This window comes from Pectinophora gossypiella, chromosome 16, assembly GCF_024362695.1.
Source record: "Pectinophora gossypiella chromosome 16, ilPecGoss1.1, whole genome shotgun sequence".
Taxonomy (NCBI): domain Eukaryota; kingdom Metazoa; phylum Arthropoda; class Insecta; order Lepidoptera; family Gelechiidae; genus Pectinophora; species Pectinophora gossypiella.
The window spans coordinates 11127390-11145469 of record NC_065419.1 but is presented as its reverse complement, the minus strand read 5'-3'; the positions used below and the strand labels follow the sequence as shown (position 1 = coordinate 11145469).

General features: G+C 36.7%; 1 protein-coding gene across 1 annotated transcript; it reads right to left on the bottom strand.

Annotated features, from left to right (window-relative positions):
- Positions 1-217: 217 nt before the first annotated feature.
- Positions 218-5924, bottom strand: LOC126373905 (uncharacterized). Its single transcript, XM_050020261.1, has 3 exons — positions 5780-5924; positions 1719-1777; positions 218-952 (listed from the first exon to the last, which is right to left on the bottom strand). Exons 1-3 carry the CDS (start codon positions 5856-5858, stop codon positions 800-802), a joined length of 291 nt encoding a protein of 96 aa, XP_049876218.1. The 5' UTR covers positions 5859-5924; the 3' UTR covers positions 218-799.
- Between the last annotated feature and the right edge of the window lie 12156 nt (positions 5925-18080).

Below are 18080 nucleotides of genomic sequence, written 5' to 3'. Positions count from 1 at the left end.
TGTTTCTGGAATTTTAATTGTATTTTAATAATGTAAATATGGGTTACATGTCTGAAATAAAATGATTTTATTTATTTATTTATTACATTTTATTTTTATTAGTATGAATCGGTCAAAAGTTTTTCACTGCTCCATTTATTCGTGTGACATGCCACGGCTCTATATCGCCATACTAACTTTACTTAACGGAAAAGGATAAATAAAACAATTTGAGGCGTTATATTATATAAACGTGTGTAATTCAACACTCACAAAAAGTAAAAAGTATTTTTGAAAAATAATAATTACTAAAACAACCCTTTACCGTTTAAATGTATCAAAATTATTAAATCTATTATTTTTATTATTTATTTATTTGCACACAGTAAAACAGACACAAGGAACATACAAAAAAAACTGATAGTACGGGTAAGCTTATCTCTAAACAAAGAGATTTCTTCCAGTTGACCTGCGTATTTTTGTGCGAAAACTTAAGTACAATGTAACTAGGCGCTGGTCTAAGGCCGTGATCACACTAGCGTGTGTTCTGCGTGCCTTAATCCACATAAAATATTCAAAAAGTAAATGGAAATAATATAAGTTTACTTACTAACTTTTTACTAACCTTTTTAACGATAAATGGTGCCGATTCGGGCAACCACCCACTTATTTTTAATTTAATTTGACAGGACTAAAATTAGCTCTACTGTAGTTTTAAGTGGATGAGACGTTTGTTACGTTAAAATTGACGATTCAAAGTGTAACTATGTTACCTACTGGATAAAGATATATTTTTAAATTTGAACTTGATATTTTTTGTTTATTCAGGACTTTCAGTGGCTTTAGTGGGAGGAGGAGGTTTATGGGTTGTGGTCGTGGTAGTGGTGCTTGTAGAAGTGGTGGTGGTGGGCGGTGTGGTGGTCGAAGTGGTGAAACATGATGGGTCGAACCCGGTGCAGATCAAGCACCACGCCTGTGGAAGGAAAATATTGCCAGTAACAATATACATACCGCATTTAGGTATAATATATATGTATGTTTAAATGAATACATTATTTTTTAACCAAATATATCTAAGTATTGTTATATAGAAAAGAATCGATCGAGCTAATCTCATCACTATGCTAATGAACGGCACAACACTAGCTGACGTACTTTGACAGATCTAATTCTAATAAAGTAATTAATCTAAGAATTTGACATTTGTTTGCATTGCGCACTTAGTTTTATATGCGCAAATGTCAAATTGCAATATTGCTTTCTTGGATGAATTGCTTCGATGTCGCCGTTTTAACCCCTCTGGTCATTCTGTTTAATATTATGTATCTCTCTCTCTCTCTCTATTTAAGAGCTGCGCTCTTGTCGGTGGAGTAACCGCCATTCCTCTCTTCTTCCCGCCAAAACCTTCACCTCCCGATACGACACGACCTGCACCTTCTCTTTTATTTGTTTCATAAATGTTATCCTAGGTCTACCCCTTCCTCTCTTCCCTTCAATTTTTCCTTCTATAATGTTTGTTATAAATGAATCGTGTCGTATCAGGTGGCCAATCATATTTCCTCTCCGGTTCTCTATAGTCTTCAATATGGTTCTCTTTTCAATATTATGTATGTTTGGGATTATTTTGAACCCTGTTCGGAGAACACGTGACTTATATCGTAGAGTCGCGGGTTCGAATTCCGGTTCGGGCTCATCACGGATTTACACTTAAGTAAAAAAAAATATTAAAAATATCATACCGTTATCCCCCCTCTGGGTTTGTAAAACTGACTGCATATACCCTTGGCACCTTGTGTAGCTGCAACAACAGTAGGTTAAAAGATGAATACCTATTATGAATATAAAATATATATATATATATATATACCTCCGCGGTCCAGTGGTTGACCGTTGCGAATCCCGATAGGGACATACCACAAGAAATACTTTGTGATCCCTAGTTTGGCTAGGACATTACAGGCTGATCACCAGATTGTCCGAAAGTAAGTGGATCCGTGCTTCGAAAGGCACGTTAAGCCGTTGGTCCCGGTTACTACTTACTGACGTAAGTATGTAGTCGTTACATGAGCCATGTCTGGAGCATTTAGCGGCTCAATAGTAACCCAGACACCAGGGTTGATGGGGTTGGTAATCTACCTCAAAACCCACACGATAAAAGAAGATGAAATATAGGTACATAACTTACATAACGTACTCTAGACCAGAGTTGTTAGCCAAGTTGCAAACGATTGTGCGAATCGGTGCAAGCGGAGATAATGATGATAATGATAATTTATTTAATAACATTCGTTACAGGTCATATTAGTTCACAACTTCTCATAAGTAGGTAGGGAGGTATTTATTACGTATTCCAATGTCAACGTAATAAACCATTACAAGTAATAATTTATTTAAAACGCTAAAATAAATTGTAAGTATACCCAATTACGTTAATACATTAGTTAAAAATAAAAATAATAAATTGTATAATTACATTAATGAATCTGTCTAAAATTACAAATTGTATAATTCGGTTTTAAATACTAGTTTATTAAAATTAACTTCGTTACCGTTCTACATTTTTTATTCTATGATAGGGACTAGCGTACCGGACCGCTTGTCTCGATTTCCCGGTTCTCTGTGCACCAAGCCTTAAAATGCGCAAAATACCCGTTACGACATTGAAAGCGAAAGTCAGAAATTTTCAGCCGTAAAAGGATTTTAGGGTCCAGTCACTTATTTTAGTAACACGTTGAGTATATTACTTATTAAACTTAGTATTTAGATTTTGTTGACGTGACTTATTGTAGATTTGCCGCAGATGGTATTAACTACTTGGTTGGTTTACTAAGTTTAAAATGTCTTATGTTAAAATTCGTAAAAAAAATTAGGAATATAATTGTGAGCTTATAATTATAATTATTTTATTCTACTAGATCAATATAAATCAATAGGTATCATAAAAGAAGCTGAAGCTGAAGAGACCGCTGAGCTGTAATCCATCTGTATTCGTTTTGAGCGATAGGCGGTGAACAGTATCGCCGTCTATAATGGTCGAGCCAACTACTGTGATAGTGAAAACTGAACTTAAGTCCAGTACTGGGGTTCGAACTGGCGCTCCCCGATTGAGAAGCAAGCCGGTGTATCACAAGACCACAGTGACTCTTAAAGTTAGGTGTCCACCAGGATGACGATTAACGTTTACCAAGGACATGAAACAGTAGGACTAGGGCCCTGTGCTGGGAGGTTTTCTGGCCACGTCTTTTATTTTCAATATTTTTTTGGATGTGTAAGCGTTTTTCGAAAATAAATATTATACTAGTACTAAGAAAATAGAGGTGATTATAGCTGTGAAAGCCGTGTAAACAAACCTCACCCCTCAGCCTCATACCAAGAATAGATGCAAGTTGTCCTTTGACAACTTGTGGGCCTACTAAGCTCAAAAGTGATTACGGGCGCCGCGCCGTGACTTTACATACGACGATTGTTTACTATTGTCCCACCCCGGATACTTCATACAAACAACCTCGTTTTACACAGACACTACACATTGACATTATTAACACGCGCAACTGTGTGTGTGACGTCTGAGGGCTGCCAATTACAATACCTAACTTAACCGTTATTTACTTACTTAGGTAGGTACTTACGAAATATGCTTTTATAATAATCAGTTAATATATATTTATTTACCACATGATTTACAAACGAGAAATTTTGAACAATAAAAGTTCACAATATAAAAAAATAGCCTTTAAACTTGACTTAAAATATCACTAAACTAATTAATTCCACTTGATATCAACTCAGAATCATGGTCTGAATTCTCCTCAGTATTCGTTACGGTGTCACTAACACCCATACGTACTTGTATACGGAAAATTCCATTTTATATTAACTCAGCATAATGGTCTGAAGCATCTCCCTCAGTATTCGGTACGATGTCACACTAACACTGTATATTATTAACAAAAGCAACAATACGTCTATGAGGCTGCCTGTCCATTGAAGCGGAGCGAGCTTGCGGAGCGGTGAAACGGATAAATATTAACCAATAGGATTGCATAAAAACTCCGCTCAGCTGCAGTGGACGGAGATTGGTTAATCCTATTGGTTAATATTTATCCCTTTTACCGCTCCGCAAGCTCGCTCCGCTTAAATGGACAGGCAGCCTAATTGTGGCATTTACAACAAACAAAGAGTGAGCAACAAATTAAGTAAAAATATTATGAATACAATAGTTCTCGTTTATTACTTTCCTAACCAAACAAAACAACAAAATAGACAACAATTTTGTTTGTCAATAATGTCACGAAAAAGGAAATTGGCTATATTTTGGGCCAGGAATATGAAAGTATATTTGTTTATACCCCAACCCTAAGGGCAAGAAATTTTCATAAACTGACAATATTATTCGCATTATTAACTTAGTTGGGTTGGAAGAGTGATTGATAAAGAGTTTGTATAGGATGCAATCAACTGAAAGATGTTTTGCCAGTGAAACAGAATATTATTATGGCATGTAAATATTATAAGAAATAATTAAAGCACATAATAACGGGTTCTTACCGCGTTTAAATGGGGATATGAGACTCCCGATATTTATTTTTTTTATATTTATTTTTTATTTTTATTTTTGTGCTTTAATTATGATAATAACCGCGTAAACTTAAAACAATTTATAAGAAATAATAATAAAATATTTATTTACTAAATAAAAATGCAGTTTTAAGTTAGCGGGTAGTTTTAAGTTTTAAGTTTTAAAATAGCGGGTCCTGCACAAGGTTTTATTTGCCCTGTATCGCAGTATTTTACATTAATAAAAGAGTAAGTATTTAAGACTTTTACTTTTTTTTGTCCGGTCAAGTAGTTAATGCCATCTGCGGTAAATCTACAATAAGTCACGTAAAAAAATAAGACTTTTACACGCCGTTTTTCGAGTGTTTTTTTTTTAATTTTGCCATTAACTAAATGCCTGTTGGGAAACGGCAAGGTAGAGTTCGGTTTCTACAATTTTTTTATTCAAATAAATGTGCAATTGCGAGAATCGCCACTTACAGTAGCTTTCTTGCATTTTTTAGTTATAAAAATCTACACTCCGTATTTTCATACAATCTTGCTTTTAGTGGTCTTTCGGGTAACGGCAACGTATATTTACAAAAAATATATATTAGATCTATTAAAAACGTTGCAAATGTAACCAAACTCTTACTATAACTCTGTACTCTACTTTCTAAGTACCTACCTACCGAATTCTACTATCGGCCAATGAGCGTGTCTTTGTTAATTTCATCTAATCTTTACGATTTTCCTTCGCTTTAATTTCGTGACGGAACCCTCGTCATATTTATGACTCGCACTTGGTTCGCTTTTATATAGGTGCCAAAAATTTATTAGACTCCATGGCAGGTTTAACGAAGAAGAAAATTACAAGGTTGTTTTGTACAGGTGGACGGATTAATAAGGAAGGGTCCAGGAGAGGGAAACTGGCTCTAGGTCTATAGTAAATGCATGCATGTATAGTACGTACATAAACTCACGCCTATAACCCTTAATGGGGTGGGCTGAGACAAAATTAATCAAAATATAACTTGCAGTAACTTTTAGTACGAAGTCTAAAGTGTTTTGGTTATTAGCTTGGTTTGTTATTCTAATACAATACATAGATAATTAAGGCTTACAATAATATATAAAATATCAAAACATTTCAAGCTAAAGTTAGGTATCAAGCCACATAAAGTACAAAAAAATATATTTTTTCTTTCAGTAAGTACCACAAAAAATACTTTTCCTTATACCTATCCCTAAAATAATCACCTACCTTCACTCCTTCCGGCGGGAAGACAATGCACAGCGGTGCACAATAGGCACAATAAGAGCAAAATTTTGAAAAATGCCATCACGTCGTGTGCTGCTGCTATTCGTGTAATGGCAAAAAATATGTCCGTCCGTCCTTTAGAAGTAGTACGAACGAAACGTAACAGTACGAAAGAAAACATGGACATGGCTTTGGGTGCTTACTTTAAAACTTTTTTCAATTGACATGACCATAAAGTATGTATATGCCTGTCGATTATCCGTCCCTTTTCTTTTTCGGCTGATAAGAAAATGTTTTATTTTTTATATTGTTTGTTTTGTATGTACTTTATGTTTCTTCTGTGCAATAAAGTGGTTTATTATATATTATTATTTGATTTTCATAACACTTACCAGTGGTTAGGGGATCTCACAAAGAAAATATTGAAAATTGGCAAAATAATAATAGGAACTAACAGAATTAATTTGGCTGGACAACCGGACGCCAGTATGGATTCATAGTCGATAAAATGCGCTCGTAGTCGTTTCATTCTAATTTCATGAAAAAAAAAAACCTAATGAAATAAAGTGCTTTAATAGATCTTATTTTCTTCTTCTATCGTGTGGGTTGTGAGGTGAATTATCAACCTCATCAACCCTGAAGAAGAATAGAAGATAGATCTTATACGGGAAAGGCTACCTGTAATCAATTTCACTATCTAAATTTATCTATTCATAAGATGTGGCGTAGAAGGGTTTTACTTCATATAAATTCCTTTCATTAATATTATTTTCTGATTTACACATAATATTATAGAATCGGAAAATCGAAATTAATAAAAAAGCTTTAATATAAATTGTTTCGGGAGTTATGTCCATGTTATCCCAATCCTTTGGAAGTGTAAAATAACGTCGTTCGGAGCTTCAGGATTTTCCTTTAAAATTCTTGTTATCTGTTCTGTAGCTTTTTACTGCTGGCTATAAATCTGATAGCTTATGTAACACAGCCAGTTTAAGTTGATCTCTGTATTTGCTGCAATACTATTCATTTGTTTGTAAATAAAATAAATACGTTTGACGCTGAGAGACAGGTCTCGATAAACTGGCAGCGATTTGAACAGCCTAACCTGACCTGATTTCCAAACGGTTGTCACGCATTACCAGTTACGAGCTCTTTTTATTTTATAAAGCGACATTGTTTTGTTTTATTTTGTTGTTCGAATAAGAATAGTAAGTACCTGGGTTGTTCTTCTTTTTTATCGACAATGATCTGTCCTTCGTTCTGCTTCTGATAAGATATGTTTTAGAATTTTATTTCATGTTTTGATTGTCCAAAAATATAGTTATCTTATTATACTCAAAATACAAGCAAAATACTAATCGGTTCCTCAATTAGTTATTAACGTAGCTTGATCGTTTTTCACAAAATTATGTGACAGAGTGGTAAATTGAATTGCTGTCTCCGATGAAAAGGGCCACTCTGTCACAATATTTTTTGGAATGCGCCTGCAAAGAAAAGTATGTTACCAAGATAAAGAGAACCACTAAATAGTCCTCTACAGACACATATTTATATGATGTTTTAAAATATTTATTGCCGTTATAATTTTAAAGATGTTAAATCCGATAAATCGAGAAAATGTCTTTTTATTGTCGATAAAAAAGAAGAACGACCCACCTACACAATGGATGAAAACTTAAAAATCTATTGACAATGTGTCTGATTCCGGCAGACAAAAGTTAATTGAAGAAAAGAAATAAAAAAAAAAGAAAAAAGAAAAAGATTCTATGTATGTGTATCTATCTAATTGTATTTAAGTAGACATCTCTAAAAATGAAAAATATTACCTACACAAGACTCTATACTATAATAGCTCTGTCATCAGGGGCTTTAGGCAAGTTGCAAATGATTATGACAGTCAAAAATGACAGTAATAAAATGTACATGGGAATGACTTGTCACCTTATGTCAATCCCATACATTTTTATCACTGTCGATTGCGATACTTCCGGCCAATTAGTTAATGCTACCTGCGGCAAATCTACAAAAAGTCAAGTCAAAAAAAAAGAAAAAAAAATGAGATACCGAGCTGGCGTGACCGACGATTTCCCTCATACAGCGCTTATCGCTATGGTCCCACTGGGGTAGATTAATTATATTTCAATACAATCCTGTCAAGCGATGCTCTAGCCAAAGTTCGCGCCCAACAGGGCACCCTCAGGTCTGTTGTCTTAAATTTTGTACCTGATGATCTCATTAAAACTTCTCCGGGCCAGTAGTATCAAGTCACTGTTATCGTTAAGTACGTGAACTTAAAAGATTTCTGTAGAAAACAAAACAATTCCGAAAGATTTCTTACTCGTCTTGGCGGTGTCACTCCCGTGCCCCCAGATCAGATAAAGTAGCACAAAAACAGTTAGTCGTTAGTTACATCTTTACAGGGTGGGTTTGCGTTTCTACACGGTGACTTTTCGAGTCACTTTTAACTGTTTTCACAGTACAATGACTTTAGGCGGGTTAATAGATTAGCTTTTTTCTTTTATGTAGATATAAAATGAGGGTATTTTGTCTCAACCCGGGACGAAGGCTTTCTACTATGAAAGAATGTTTTTACTGACCTGTTTACGACGAAGGCAATTACGCTCTAATGAATTTTGTAATTACTTTGTAAATTTCGATAAAAAGGCAAATTCTGCGCATCGCTTGGCCTCGACGTGGCACAAGTACGTAAGTAGTAGTAAGTGGGTATTCAGAAAATGTTTACTAGGTAGCTATATATAGCTATGAAAATGAAACACTAGAGAACGTTGAGAATGAAATACTAGAAGTGAATGAACACATTTTTTTTGTGAATTTGCCTTGATGTTTCCTGTCTATTTGTACTCTGTTGTGTAAATTGTTTTTCTTGCGTGTTTTGATTGTAAGTTATGTGTTATTCCGAGTTTTGTTTTATATTTGTTACTGTAATGTCACTATATAATAATCGCTTCTTTCTTTCTTTCTTCAATAACATAGGCTCATAACTATATCTCAATGGGGTAGTCAGAGGTACATCCATCCCAAGATGATCTAAGTACCCACACCTCACCGGGGTTTCTGTTAGACCAACGTGAATGAATGAAAAAATATCCAGTGAAGTAGCTCCCACCCACCGAACTGATTACTACGGCCAGTCTTTTACTGTGCAAGCTGTGCGTTTATGGAACTCCTTACCTGCTTCCATCAGAGTCGCTAACTCTCTTCAAAGTTTCAAAAACCAGTTGCGAGCTCATTTTGAATCCTTATGTGGATATTCTTAGGATATTACTATTATGTATGATGTATTTTATTTATTTCAATACCTGTCTTGTATGTGTGTGTATAGTCTATTCTTTATTATTATAGTTTTCTTTAGATTATGGTTAGGTATATTTTTAGTATATATGGATTATATTAAATTGAGTATTTATTAATATATGTACGTGTAGTATAGAATATTTATTATATTAACTTTAGTTTTACTTTTAGGTATTTATTTATTTATTTATTTATTTTTTGTTGCACCATCCCGCATCCAAGTTGTAAATGTTTGTCTCCTTTTGTTGGTTGCCTGGAAGAAATTGCTCTAGAGCAATAAGGCCGCCCAAATTGTACTGTATTCATGTGTTATGTCTGATTGTTGAAATTTTAGTTCTGTGCAATAAAGTATATTTGATTTGATTTGATTTGAAGTAGTTTCAAACTTGCTAAGTATTGTGAAACGTGCGAGATACTAAGTAAGTGTAGTTAATCTACTTAGATTAACAAGAACAGCGGCAAGATCCCGAAAAGAATGGGGAGGGGGGAGGTAAGGGCTCACATAAATACGATATGGCCTCGTCACCCGAAACGACGTCGTCTCGTAGAAGTTCACGATGCAGTTCTGCGCCAGTGCCGCATTTGTTGATCCTAAATAGAGCAATCTTTTCAACGTAATTTTGATTTTGAATTTAATGAGACGTAATAGGCTAGTTTCCAACTAGTGAAATCAATTACTTTTTACTAAACGCCAAAACACAAAATTATTATGAAAATTGTATACTAAATCATAGAAAAAACTGATAAAATATCAGGTTTATTAAAATTCATAAACAAGTTAAAAGTAAGTAATTAAAAAAAAGTAAATGTTTTCCGTCAGTTTTAGATCTGTCTTTATTTAGTAATCAGAATTTCATAATTTATCTTGAAGCTAGTACAGGACCCAATTTTTTGCAAATATAACTGCAACATTTATTTATAAACTGTACCTAAATTTATATGCAATAAAAATATATATTTTTTTATCTTTTTCTTTAAATTAATTTCAATTCGAGAAAAAATTTGATCATAATTTTTTTAACTTAAGTATTTATTATGTAAATGTTATGATATAACATAAGCTCACGACTATATACTCAATGTATTTATTATTTATTTATCAATTGATCTAGTCAGAGGTACATCCATGAAGTAAGTACTCAATGCTATTTTTAAAAACTGTAAAAACTGAACACTGCCTCTCAAGATACAGGTCTCCTAGTTTGAGAGACAGGGTTACCTTCTGCTTTTAAATAGCCACCAACAAAATTATATTTTATTGTTAATGTAATTTTTAAAAATATGTAAATTGTTGTTGTTGTGTGAAATAAATTTATTTTATTAAAAAAAAAAGAAAAAGAAAAGTTTCCACGCTTCTCCGAGGGCCTTAGCCGAGTTACAAACGATTATGACAATCGACAGTAACAGTGATTAAAATATATTGGATTGATATAAAGTGACATGTTGATTCCCTGAACATGTTGTGTCAGCTCTAATAGAAAATAATTTTTCCGCATCACTTCCCATGAGCCACGTTCTTGTCGGTGTAGCATGATTGCTACTATTTTAGGGAAAAATAGGGCAGTGGTTTCCCTCTTGCCTTCCGCCCCGCAGTACTCTGTCTGACGCAAGTGGGATGGTATCCAGAGTAGTCCATTACAAAGCCATACTAGGACTCCTGTCCTCCGCCTCTGAATAGTACTGACAGTTACTGCTGCCCTCTGTCAGGTTCCAGGTTACAGTCCCTGTGACTTACGCCTTCCGTTCTGCATTGCCGTACCGATGGCTCCCATCTTCGCTTCTGCAACCGTTGAGGTCTTCACCCGTATCCCTGGGCAAGGGTTCTACGTTATACCCCGTAGGTCTGGGTCCCTATTCGAACTCAGCCACCATCTCACTCCGGCCTACTGAAGTATGATGCTCTACCCATGCTATACCCCTGCATTACTTACTAAACCACAAAAGGCACAATTGTGACCTTGCGGCGACCTGTATCTTTTCATACGAGACTTTTGGCATCTGAAGTATATTTATTTGCCAAACAATCTTAATATAAAATAAATGAATAGTCGTCTGTCGACCCCGAATATTTATAAATCAGACAGAAGACTGTGAAAGCATTAGCTAAACTTTGTAGAAAAATGTTTTTATTCAAAGAAAGTTTTGCAAAGAAATATTTAGTAAGTATTTGGTGTTAGGTAAGTATGAGTGCCCATCCAGACGCGTTTTAGGGGTGAGAATTGACATAACATAAACATAACAAAAAAGTATTTTAGGTCTAGGTCATAAGATCCTCAATAAATAGTCTAAAGTATGTAAGTACATACTTAATTTGTTGCAGATATAAGTCTATTATATTAATTGTTGCGATTAGTGTATATCTGCCCTCTTCGCGTTAACCTTTCACTCTCACAGGCCTACTGGAAGAGATTTCTGTTAGAAATAAGTTGTACCTTTTGTCTCTCCTCGTGTTGTCATATTGTGTTTCTGTGTTATCCTGTGTACAATAAATTATAAAATAAAATAAATAAATGTTTAGATCTAGAAAATTTTAAGAACCGGGTATATGTACTATTGACTAATAAGGCCTATCATAACATTAATGAATACCTAACTTGGCTCCTTTGCTTAGTCCTATTGTAAAATTTTGAATTTATTATTAATTATTTAAACTATAAACAACTATTTGTATGCCTACTAACAGGCTGAATGCAGAGACCGAACAAAATATGGAGGTAACATCTTTTTGTATAAAGAATTTGATTTGATTTGATAAAGTTAGTATGCGCCTTCACCGCGAGAATTCGCCTATAATATAATGTTACAGATACGAACATTACAGCAGATGTAATGTTCTGTTGGGCAGGAGAACTGAACATTAAAGTGCGCAACATGTGCGCAGCATTGTCTGTTCTTAATGTAATGTTACAGATTCGAGCATTATACATTGGCATTAACTATGCTCAAACGGCCTAACGGCCTCCGTGGTCCAGTGGTTTAAGCAATGGCCTCACGATCCGGAGGTTCCGGGTTCAAATCTCGGTGGAGACATATTACAAAAATCACTTTGTGATCCCTAGTTTGGTTAGGACTTTACAGGCTGATCACCTGATTGTCCGAAAGTAAGGTGATCCGTGCTTCGGTAGGCACGTTAAGCAGTTGGTCCCGGTTACTACTTACTGATGTAAGTAAGTAGTCGTTACATGAGCCATGTCAGGGGCCTTTGGCGGCTCAATAGTAACCCTGACACCAAGGTTGATGGGATTAGTAATCCAGCTCACAACCCACACGATAGAAGAAGAAGACTATGCTCAAAATCGAAACAAATGTTACCTTACCGCAACGCATTTTTCTTTATTCCTATCCTTATCTAATACAATTCTGAACAATTTCCCACCGGGGTGGTGCAACCATGGTGTTTCAGTGAGATATTGCCCTAATAACAAATGAGGCTACTCGCAGAAGATTGCTGTTTTTTGGGAGGTGTTTTTTCCCACCTCGGTGTTTTCGCATTGGCAAGTGATTTGATTACCCTCGTAAACCTAAAAAAGGATTTAAGCCTTAAAAGTACGCTATTTGAACTTTTATCTTCGTTAATATTTAATACATAGATAAACTCATGCCAATTCCCACCGGGATAAGTAAAGACATAGGGAATTCCATTTGAGTAGAATAGAATAGAGTAGAACAGAAATAGTTTATTTGCTTCGATCCTGACACACTTCTGCTTCCTCTCATCAATCGTTTCATACACGCACGCCAGTTCAGTGTAGATCATACTAAACCTTTTCTAAAGGCGTCTCCAATTAAGTCAATTGTGTGTACTTAATTCAAATTCAAATTATTTATTTCAGATTAATATCCATAATTATAAGTATAAGTAAATAAAATAAAATTAAATTAATTAAATTAAATTTTGTTTTGTCACTACTAACATAGTTTTTAAGTTTTTGTAATACTAACAAATATGGGCATCTGTCTGAAATAAAATTATTTTATTTATTTATTTTTTATAAGTACATCAGATTAGATTAGATAAATTAAAATTAAATTATATAAATAAATAAATAAATAAATAAATAAAAAAAATAATATTATTAATAATAAAAATGAAATTACACGAAATAAAATAAAATCTTAATCTTTGTTTTAGATTTCCAAATTGGGACCCACTTGATCATCCTAAGTTCCTCCCTGCCTCTACCATTCCGCTCGGCTCAATGAAGCGTGGTTCTCCTACGGGAAATCTAGTAGTGCGACGTTGGGAAACAGTTATATACTTTATTGTAGGTACGTCATTTCCATACTTCAAGATTATTTCCACTGTTTTTACTAACTGGCGATAGAGACTTAGTTACTTTGGAGGAGCTCGGTGGCGCAGCGGTAAACGCGCTCGGTCTGCGATTGTTGAAGTTAAGCAACTTTCGCAAAGGCCGGTCATAGGATGGGTGACCACAAAAAAAAAGATTTCATCTCGAGCTCCTCCGTGCTTCGGAAGGCACGTTAAGCCGTTGGTCCCGGCTGCATTAGCAGTTGTTAATAACCATCAATCCGCACTGGGCCCGCGTGGTGGTCTAAGGCCCGATCTCCCTATCCATCCACAGGGAAGGCCCGTGCCCCAGCAGTGAGGACGTTAATGGGCTGGTTGATGATAGAGACTTAGAAAAAAATAAGAATTAAAAGGTGTCTTCTTAAAACTTGCCGTTAAATATCCACGCTTCACCGAGCTTTCGAATGTGTTTCGAATTTCGAATATGTGATTGGTCAGACATACATGGCTAGTCCAATTAAGAATATAGTGAAAAAAATAATATTAAAAAAAAGTGAAAGAAAGCCCAAAAGGCCAGAATCAAATCCAGGATGTTTACAGAAAGGCCAGGTCAGGCAAAAGTGAACCTAACGTCTATAAATTTGAGTAGGTATTATGTTTTAGTGTCGCTTTAAAAGGCTTAGTTGACACTTAAATCTCTTTAAAGTGAGCAGGTGTTATTCTCACAATGATATGAGAACTGTATTAAAGGATTACCCAGAGCGGCTCGTGTTTTAAGACATTAAGAAAATAATGAGTACCGAAAGCTTTTGGGTGGAAAATAATTCATCTTTTGGAAAGGGACTTATGGAATGTACATTTCAGTATTTCAGTAGTCAAAAAAAAAACATAAAATGCGGGTGCAGTCAGCTGCTTATCTTCCTGTAGGGCTAATACGCGCAACGTGATAAAATTATTTAAATTTTGTCGAAATCGATAAGTTTGTTTTCTTTTCCTAACATGCGTGTCACGTGATATTGTTTATGACAGAACGACATGACTTATTTGGGTTCACATATTAGCACCAATCGACAAAACGACATAATTTTATCAGAATCGATAAAATGACCACACATAAACAGCCTATATACGTCCCACTGCTGGACACAGGCCTCCCCTCAATCAACCGGAGGGGATATGGAGCATACTCCACCACGCTGCTCCACTGCGTGTTGGTGGAAGGTGTTTTTACGGCTAATAGCCGGGTCCAACAGCTTAACGTGCTCTCCGAAGCACGGATCATCTTCCTTTTTCAGACAATCAGACGTCCCACTGCTGGGCACAGGCCTCCCCTCTATCAACCGGAGGGGATATGGAGCATACTCCACCCCGCTGCTCCACTGCGGGTTAGTGAAGGTGTTTTTACGGCTAATAGCCGGGACCAACAGCTTGACGTGCTCTCCGAAGCACGGAATCATCTTCCTTTTTCAGACAATCAGGTGATTCAAGCCTGAAAAGTCCTTACACGCACGCCATGTCCCCATCGAGAATCGAAACCGGACCTCCAGATCGTGAGCCTGACGCTCTAACCACTAGACCACGGAGGCTGTTCATGATAAAATGACCGTGAAAAAATTGTATCACGCTACGCATGTTAGCTCTACTGAGCATGATTTATGTCGTTTAAATCGACAAATGGGTTGTGTTCTTTCTAACATGGTAGATCAGATACGGGGGATGGGATGATCACCTGTCAGCATACGGTCCTGATGAGGACCGATCACATTGGATCGCCATCGTGGTGAAATGATCGGCCAGTCTGCGTTACCGACTAAACCGTCCGCAGACTGTTACCGGGGTGCGCCGGGCGCGAGAAAACTTCAATGCGCCGCTCGGGGAGGCTCCACAAACTGGTGGAGCCACCAGCAACTGGTGTGGAGTATCACCACAAACTATGGCTCACCTGTTGTGCTGTCCGAAGTGCCCTAACACCTTCACTATTAAAGACCTTTACGAAGCCACTGACAATGCCGTAAGCGTGGCCAATTATTGGTCAGCAAAAATTTAATATCGATCGCCATCGACTCGCAAAGAAGAAGAAGTATACGGTGCGTCGTATCCATCATCGGACTACGTATCAAGAACGTTTGCAAGTTGTCTTCTAAATACTTGTAACTCTACCTAAACTTGTATTCTGTAGACCTGCGAATCAATATCACGTGATAACAATTACTTGCGGTGCGGTGTAATTACGTGTACTCTATAATGAACAAGCTTTGATAATTATCAACAGAATTGATACTTGATCTCTATGCTAAATCCGGCAATATTCACGCATTTTGATCATATTGAACGTAACACAAATTAATATAAACAGCCTATATACGTCCCATTGCTGCGGCCGCCGGGCACATTTTCTCGGAAAAGATGCACAATTATGTCTGTTATCCATGAAATTAGAAGTTTAAACGAAGATAAAACTTAACAACGCCATCTATCGTGTGTTTGGGGAACGTCGATTAGAAAGTCCCTCATTCACGAGGTCTCGCCGTGATAGCTGGGTGTGATATAAATTAAGGGTATTTAAGTTATAATTAATGTAACAGCCAGTCGCATGGTAGATCTTGTTTTGAAATAACTTATTAATCTTGTTATAAGGCTTATTAAACCTACCTGTCCGGCAGGCTAGATGCGTCAAGGTTATGGCTGGTTACCATGGTTACTCCCCACCAACTCGGTCGACTCGTTTCCATGGTTACGACCTGCCGGTTTGCTATTAGGCTACATGATCTGATCGGAAAACGGGAGTTGGTGGGGAGTAACCATGGCAACCACCATGACCTTGGCGCGTCTAGCCTATCGAAGAGGTAGGTGTAATAAGCCCTAATAGTATGTTTTGCCGGATGAAATAGGAAGCGTTGAAGGCTTTGGTCTGATAAAAATAGCGATAGCGAAGCGATAGGATAGGACATTGCACACAACTTTTGTTTCACTCAACTTCAATTGCCTGTGGTAGGTACTATTGAAGCAACATGCATACATTAATGTTTTAGTAGCACTTTGTGGCAAAGTTAGGAATGAGTTACCGAGACTTCCTGCTTTGCTCACGTAGCGTCGTAGATACTTGCTGAAATTTAAATTGCCTGCAATACTGTTCTAACTTTAACCGAACGAATTTTGAATACTAAATCCTGTTGGGATATTAATCATGTGAAGCTAAAGGCATATAAAGAGAAACACGTTACATTTTATGCAATTTAATTAAGTAAGTACATAAATTTTATTTACGTAAAATGAAACATCGCATTTTAAAAGGCTAAACATAACCGGCCCTCGTATTTTTGCGTTTATTTGTCGACTGGTGGGAGGGCCTTTGTTGTAGAACATCATTGGCTATTAAATAATATTTATTATCCACTTATAATATTTGTAACTCACATACATCAATTCACGCCCGTAATCCATGTTGGAAAGTGAGTAGAAAATCAGAGATATTTGTTTTGGTTCGTTTTCCCCGAAGGGCAAGGCAAAGGGAACTATGCCCATACAGCCATGTCTTATGTATCTATTTTTTTTCCTTGATGATGATTAATTAAAGGTGATGACGATGAATGATGAAACCTAAGCCCCCACCCTCGGAGCAGACTCCTATTCCGAACCCCAAACGAATTAACTCAAAAGTCCGCATAAACTTTCGAGTTATGAAGCGGCTTGTAGGCACGAAGCGAAAATAGATAGGTACACTTTGTTTATTGAATATTCCGGTATAATAACACTATTGCGAATGTTTTCCGACTAACTTAATGCGATCATTAACCACAAAATACCACTTCGTATTAATTATTTAGATTATTCAATGAAGAAAGCAACCGTCCCGTTCCCGCCAAAAAGTCCTAACGCAAAAAAACGCTTAAGACAACAGGCCTGAGGGTGCCCAGTTGGGCGCGGACCTCGGCTCAGGGCGTCGTCTGAGAGGAAAAAAAAATTAAAGAATTAATCGACCCTAGTGGGTCGATAGCGATAAGCGCTGATTGAGGGAAATCGTCGACCACGGCTGCGGGGTCGGTAGCAGATTGGCCGCCTCTATGGCATGCCAAAAAGTCCAAGTCAGAGATAATACTATGGAAGGATCATGAATGGGGATTTGGTTGTTTATGGTATGAATTTAGGATGGTCTTCTTCTCTTCTTCTTCTGTCGTGTGGGTTGTGAGGTGGAGTACCAATCTCATCAACCCTGGTGTCAGGGTTACTATTGAGCCGCCAATGGCCCCTGACATGGCTCATGTAGCGACTACTTACTTATATCAGTAAGTAGTAACCGGGACCAACGGCTTAACGTGCCGTCCGAAGCACGCATCATTTAAGATGTTTAATGAATGGGATGGAAGGAAGTTATAAAAAATATAAGGTGGTTGTCCACTATTGGTTTGTCGTCGGAATGTAAGGGGCATTTCTTTTTTGAAGATAAAAGGAGTCAAGATAAGTAAATAAAATATCTCTTTTTTATTTTATATCCCATATCAATATCAGGCTGGATTGAACCGCATATTATCAGTAGATAACTTACGATCTTTTCCGAAATTAGTGCCAACGATTGTATCATCATCACCAGCCCATTAACGTCCCCACTGCTGGGGCACGGGCCTTCCCTATGGATGGATAGGGAGATCGGGCCTTAAACCACCACGCGGGCCCAGTGCGGATGGGTGGTTATTAACGACTGCTACTGCAGCTGGGACCAATGGCTTAACGTGCCTTCCG

Bases quoted from the DNA above. Each gene is read 5' to 3' on its own strand.
- LOC126373905 (XM_050020261.1), bottom strand. From the start codon at position 5,858: ATGGCATTTTTCAAAATTTTGCTCTTATTGTGCCTATTGTGCACCGCT. The intron at 1,778-5,779 runs GTAGGTGATTAT...CTGTTGTTGCAG, and splicing joins TCCCGCCGGAAGGAGTGAAG to CTACACAAGGTGCCAAGGGT. The intron at 953-1,718 runs GTATGATATTTT...TTCCTTCCACAG, and splicing joins AACCCAGAGGGGGGATAACG to GCGTGGTGCTTGATCTGCAC.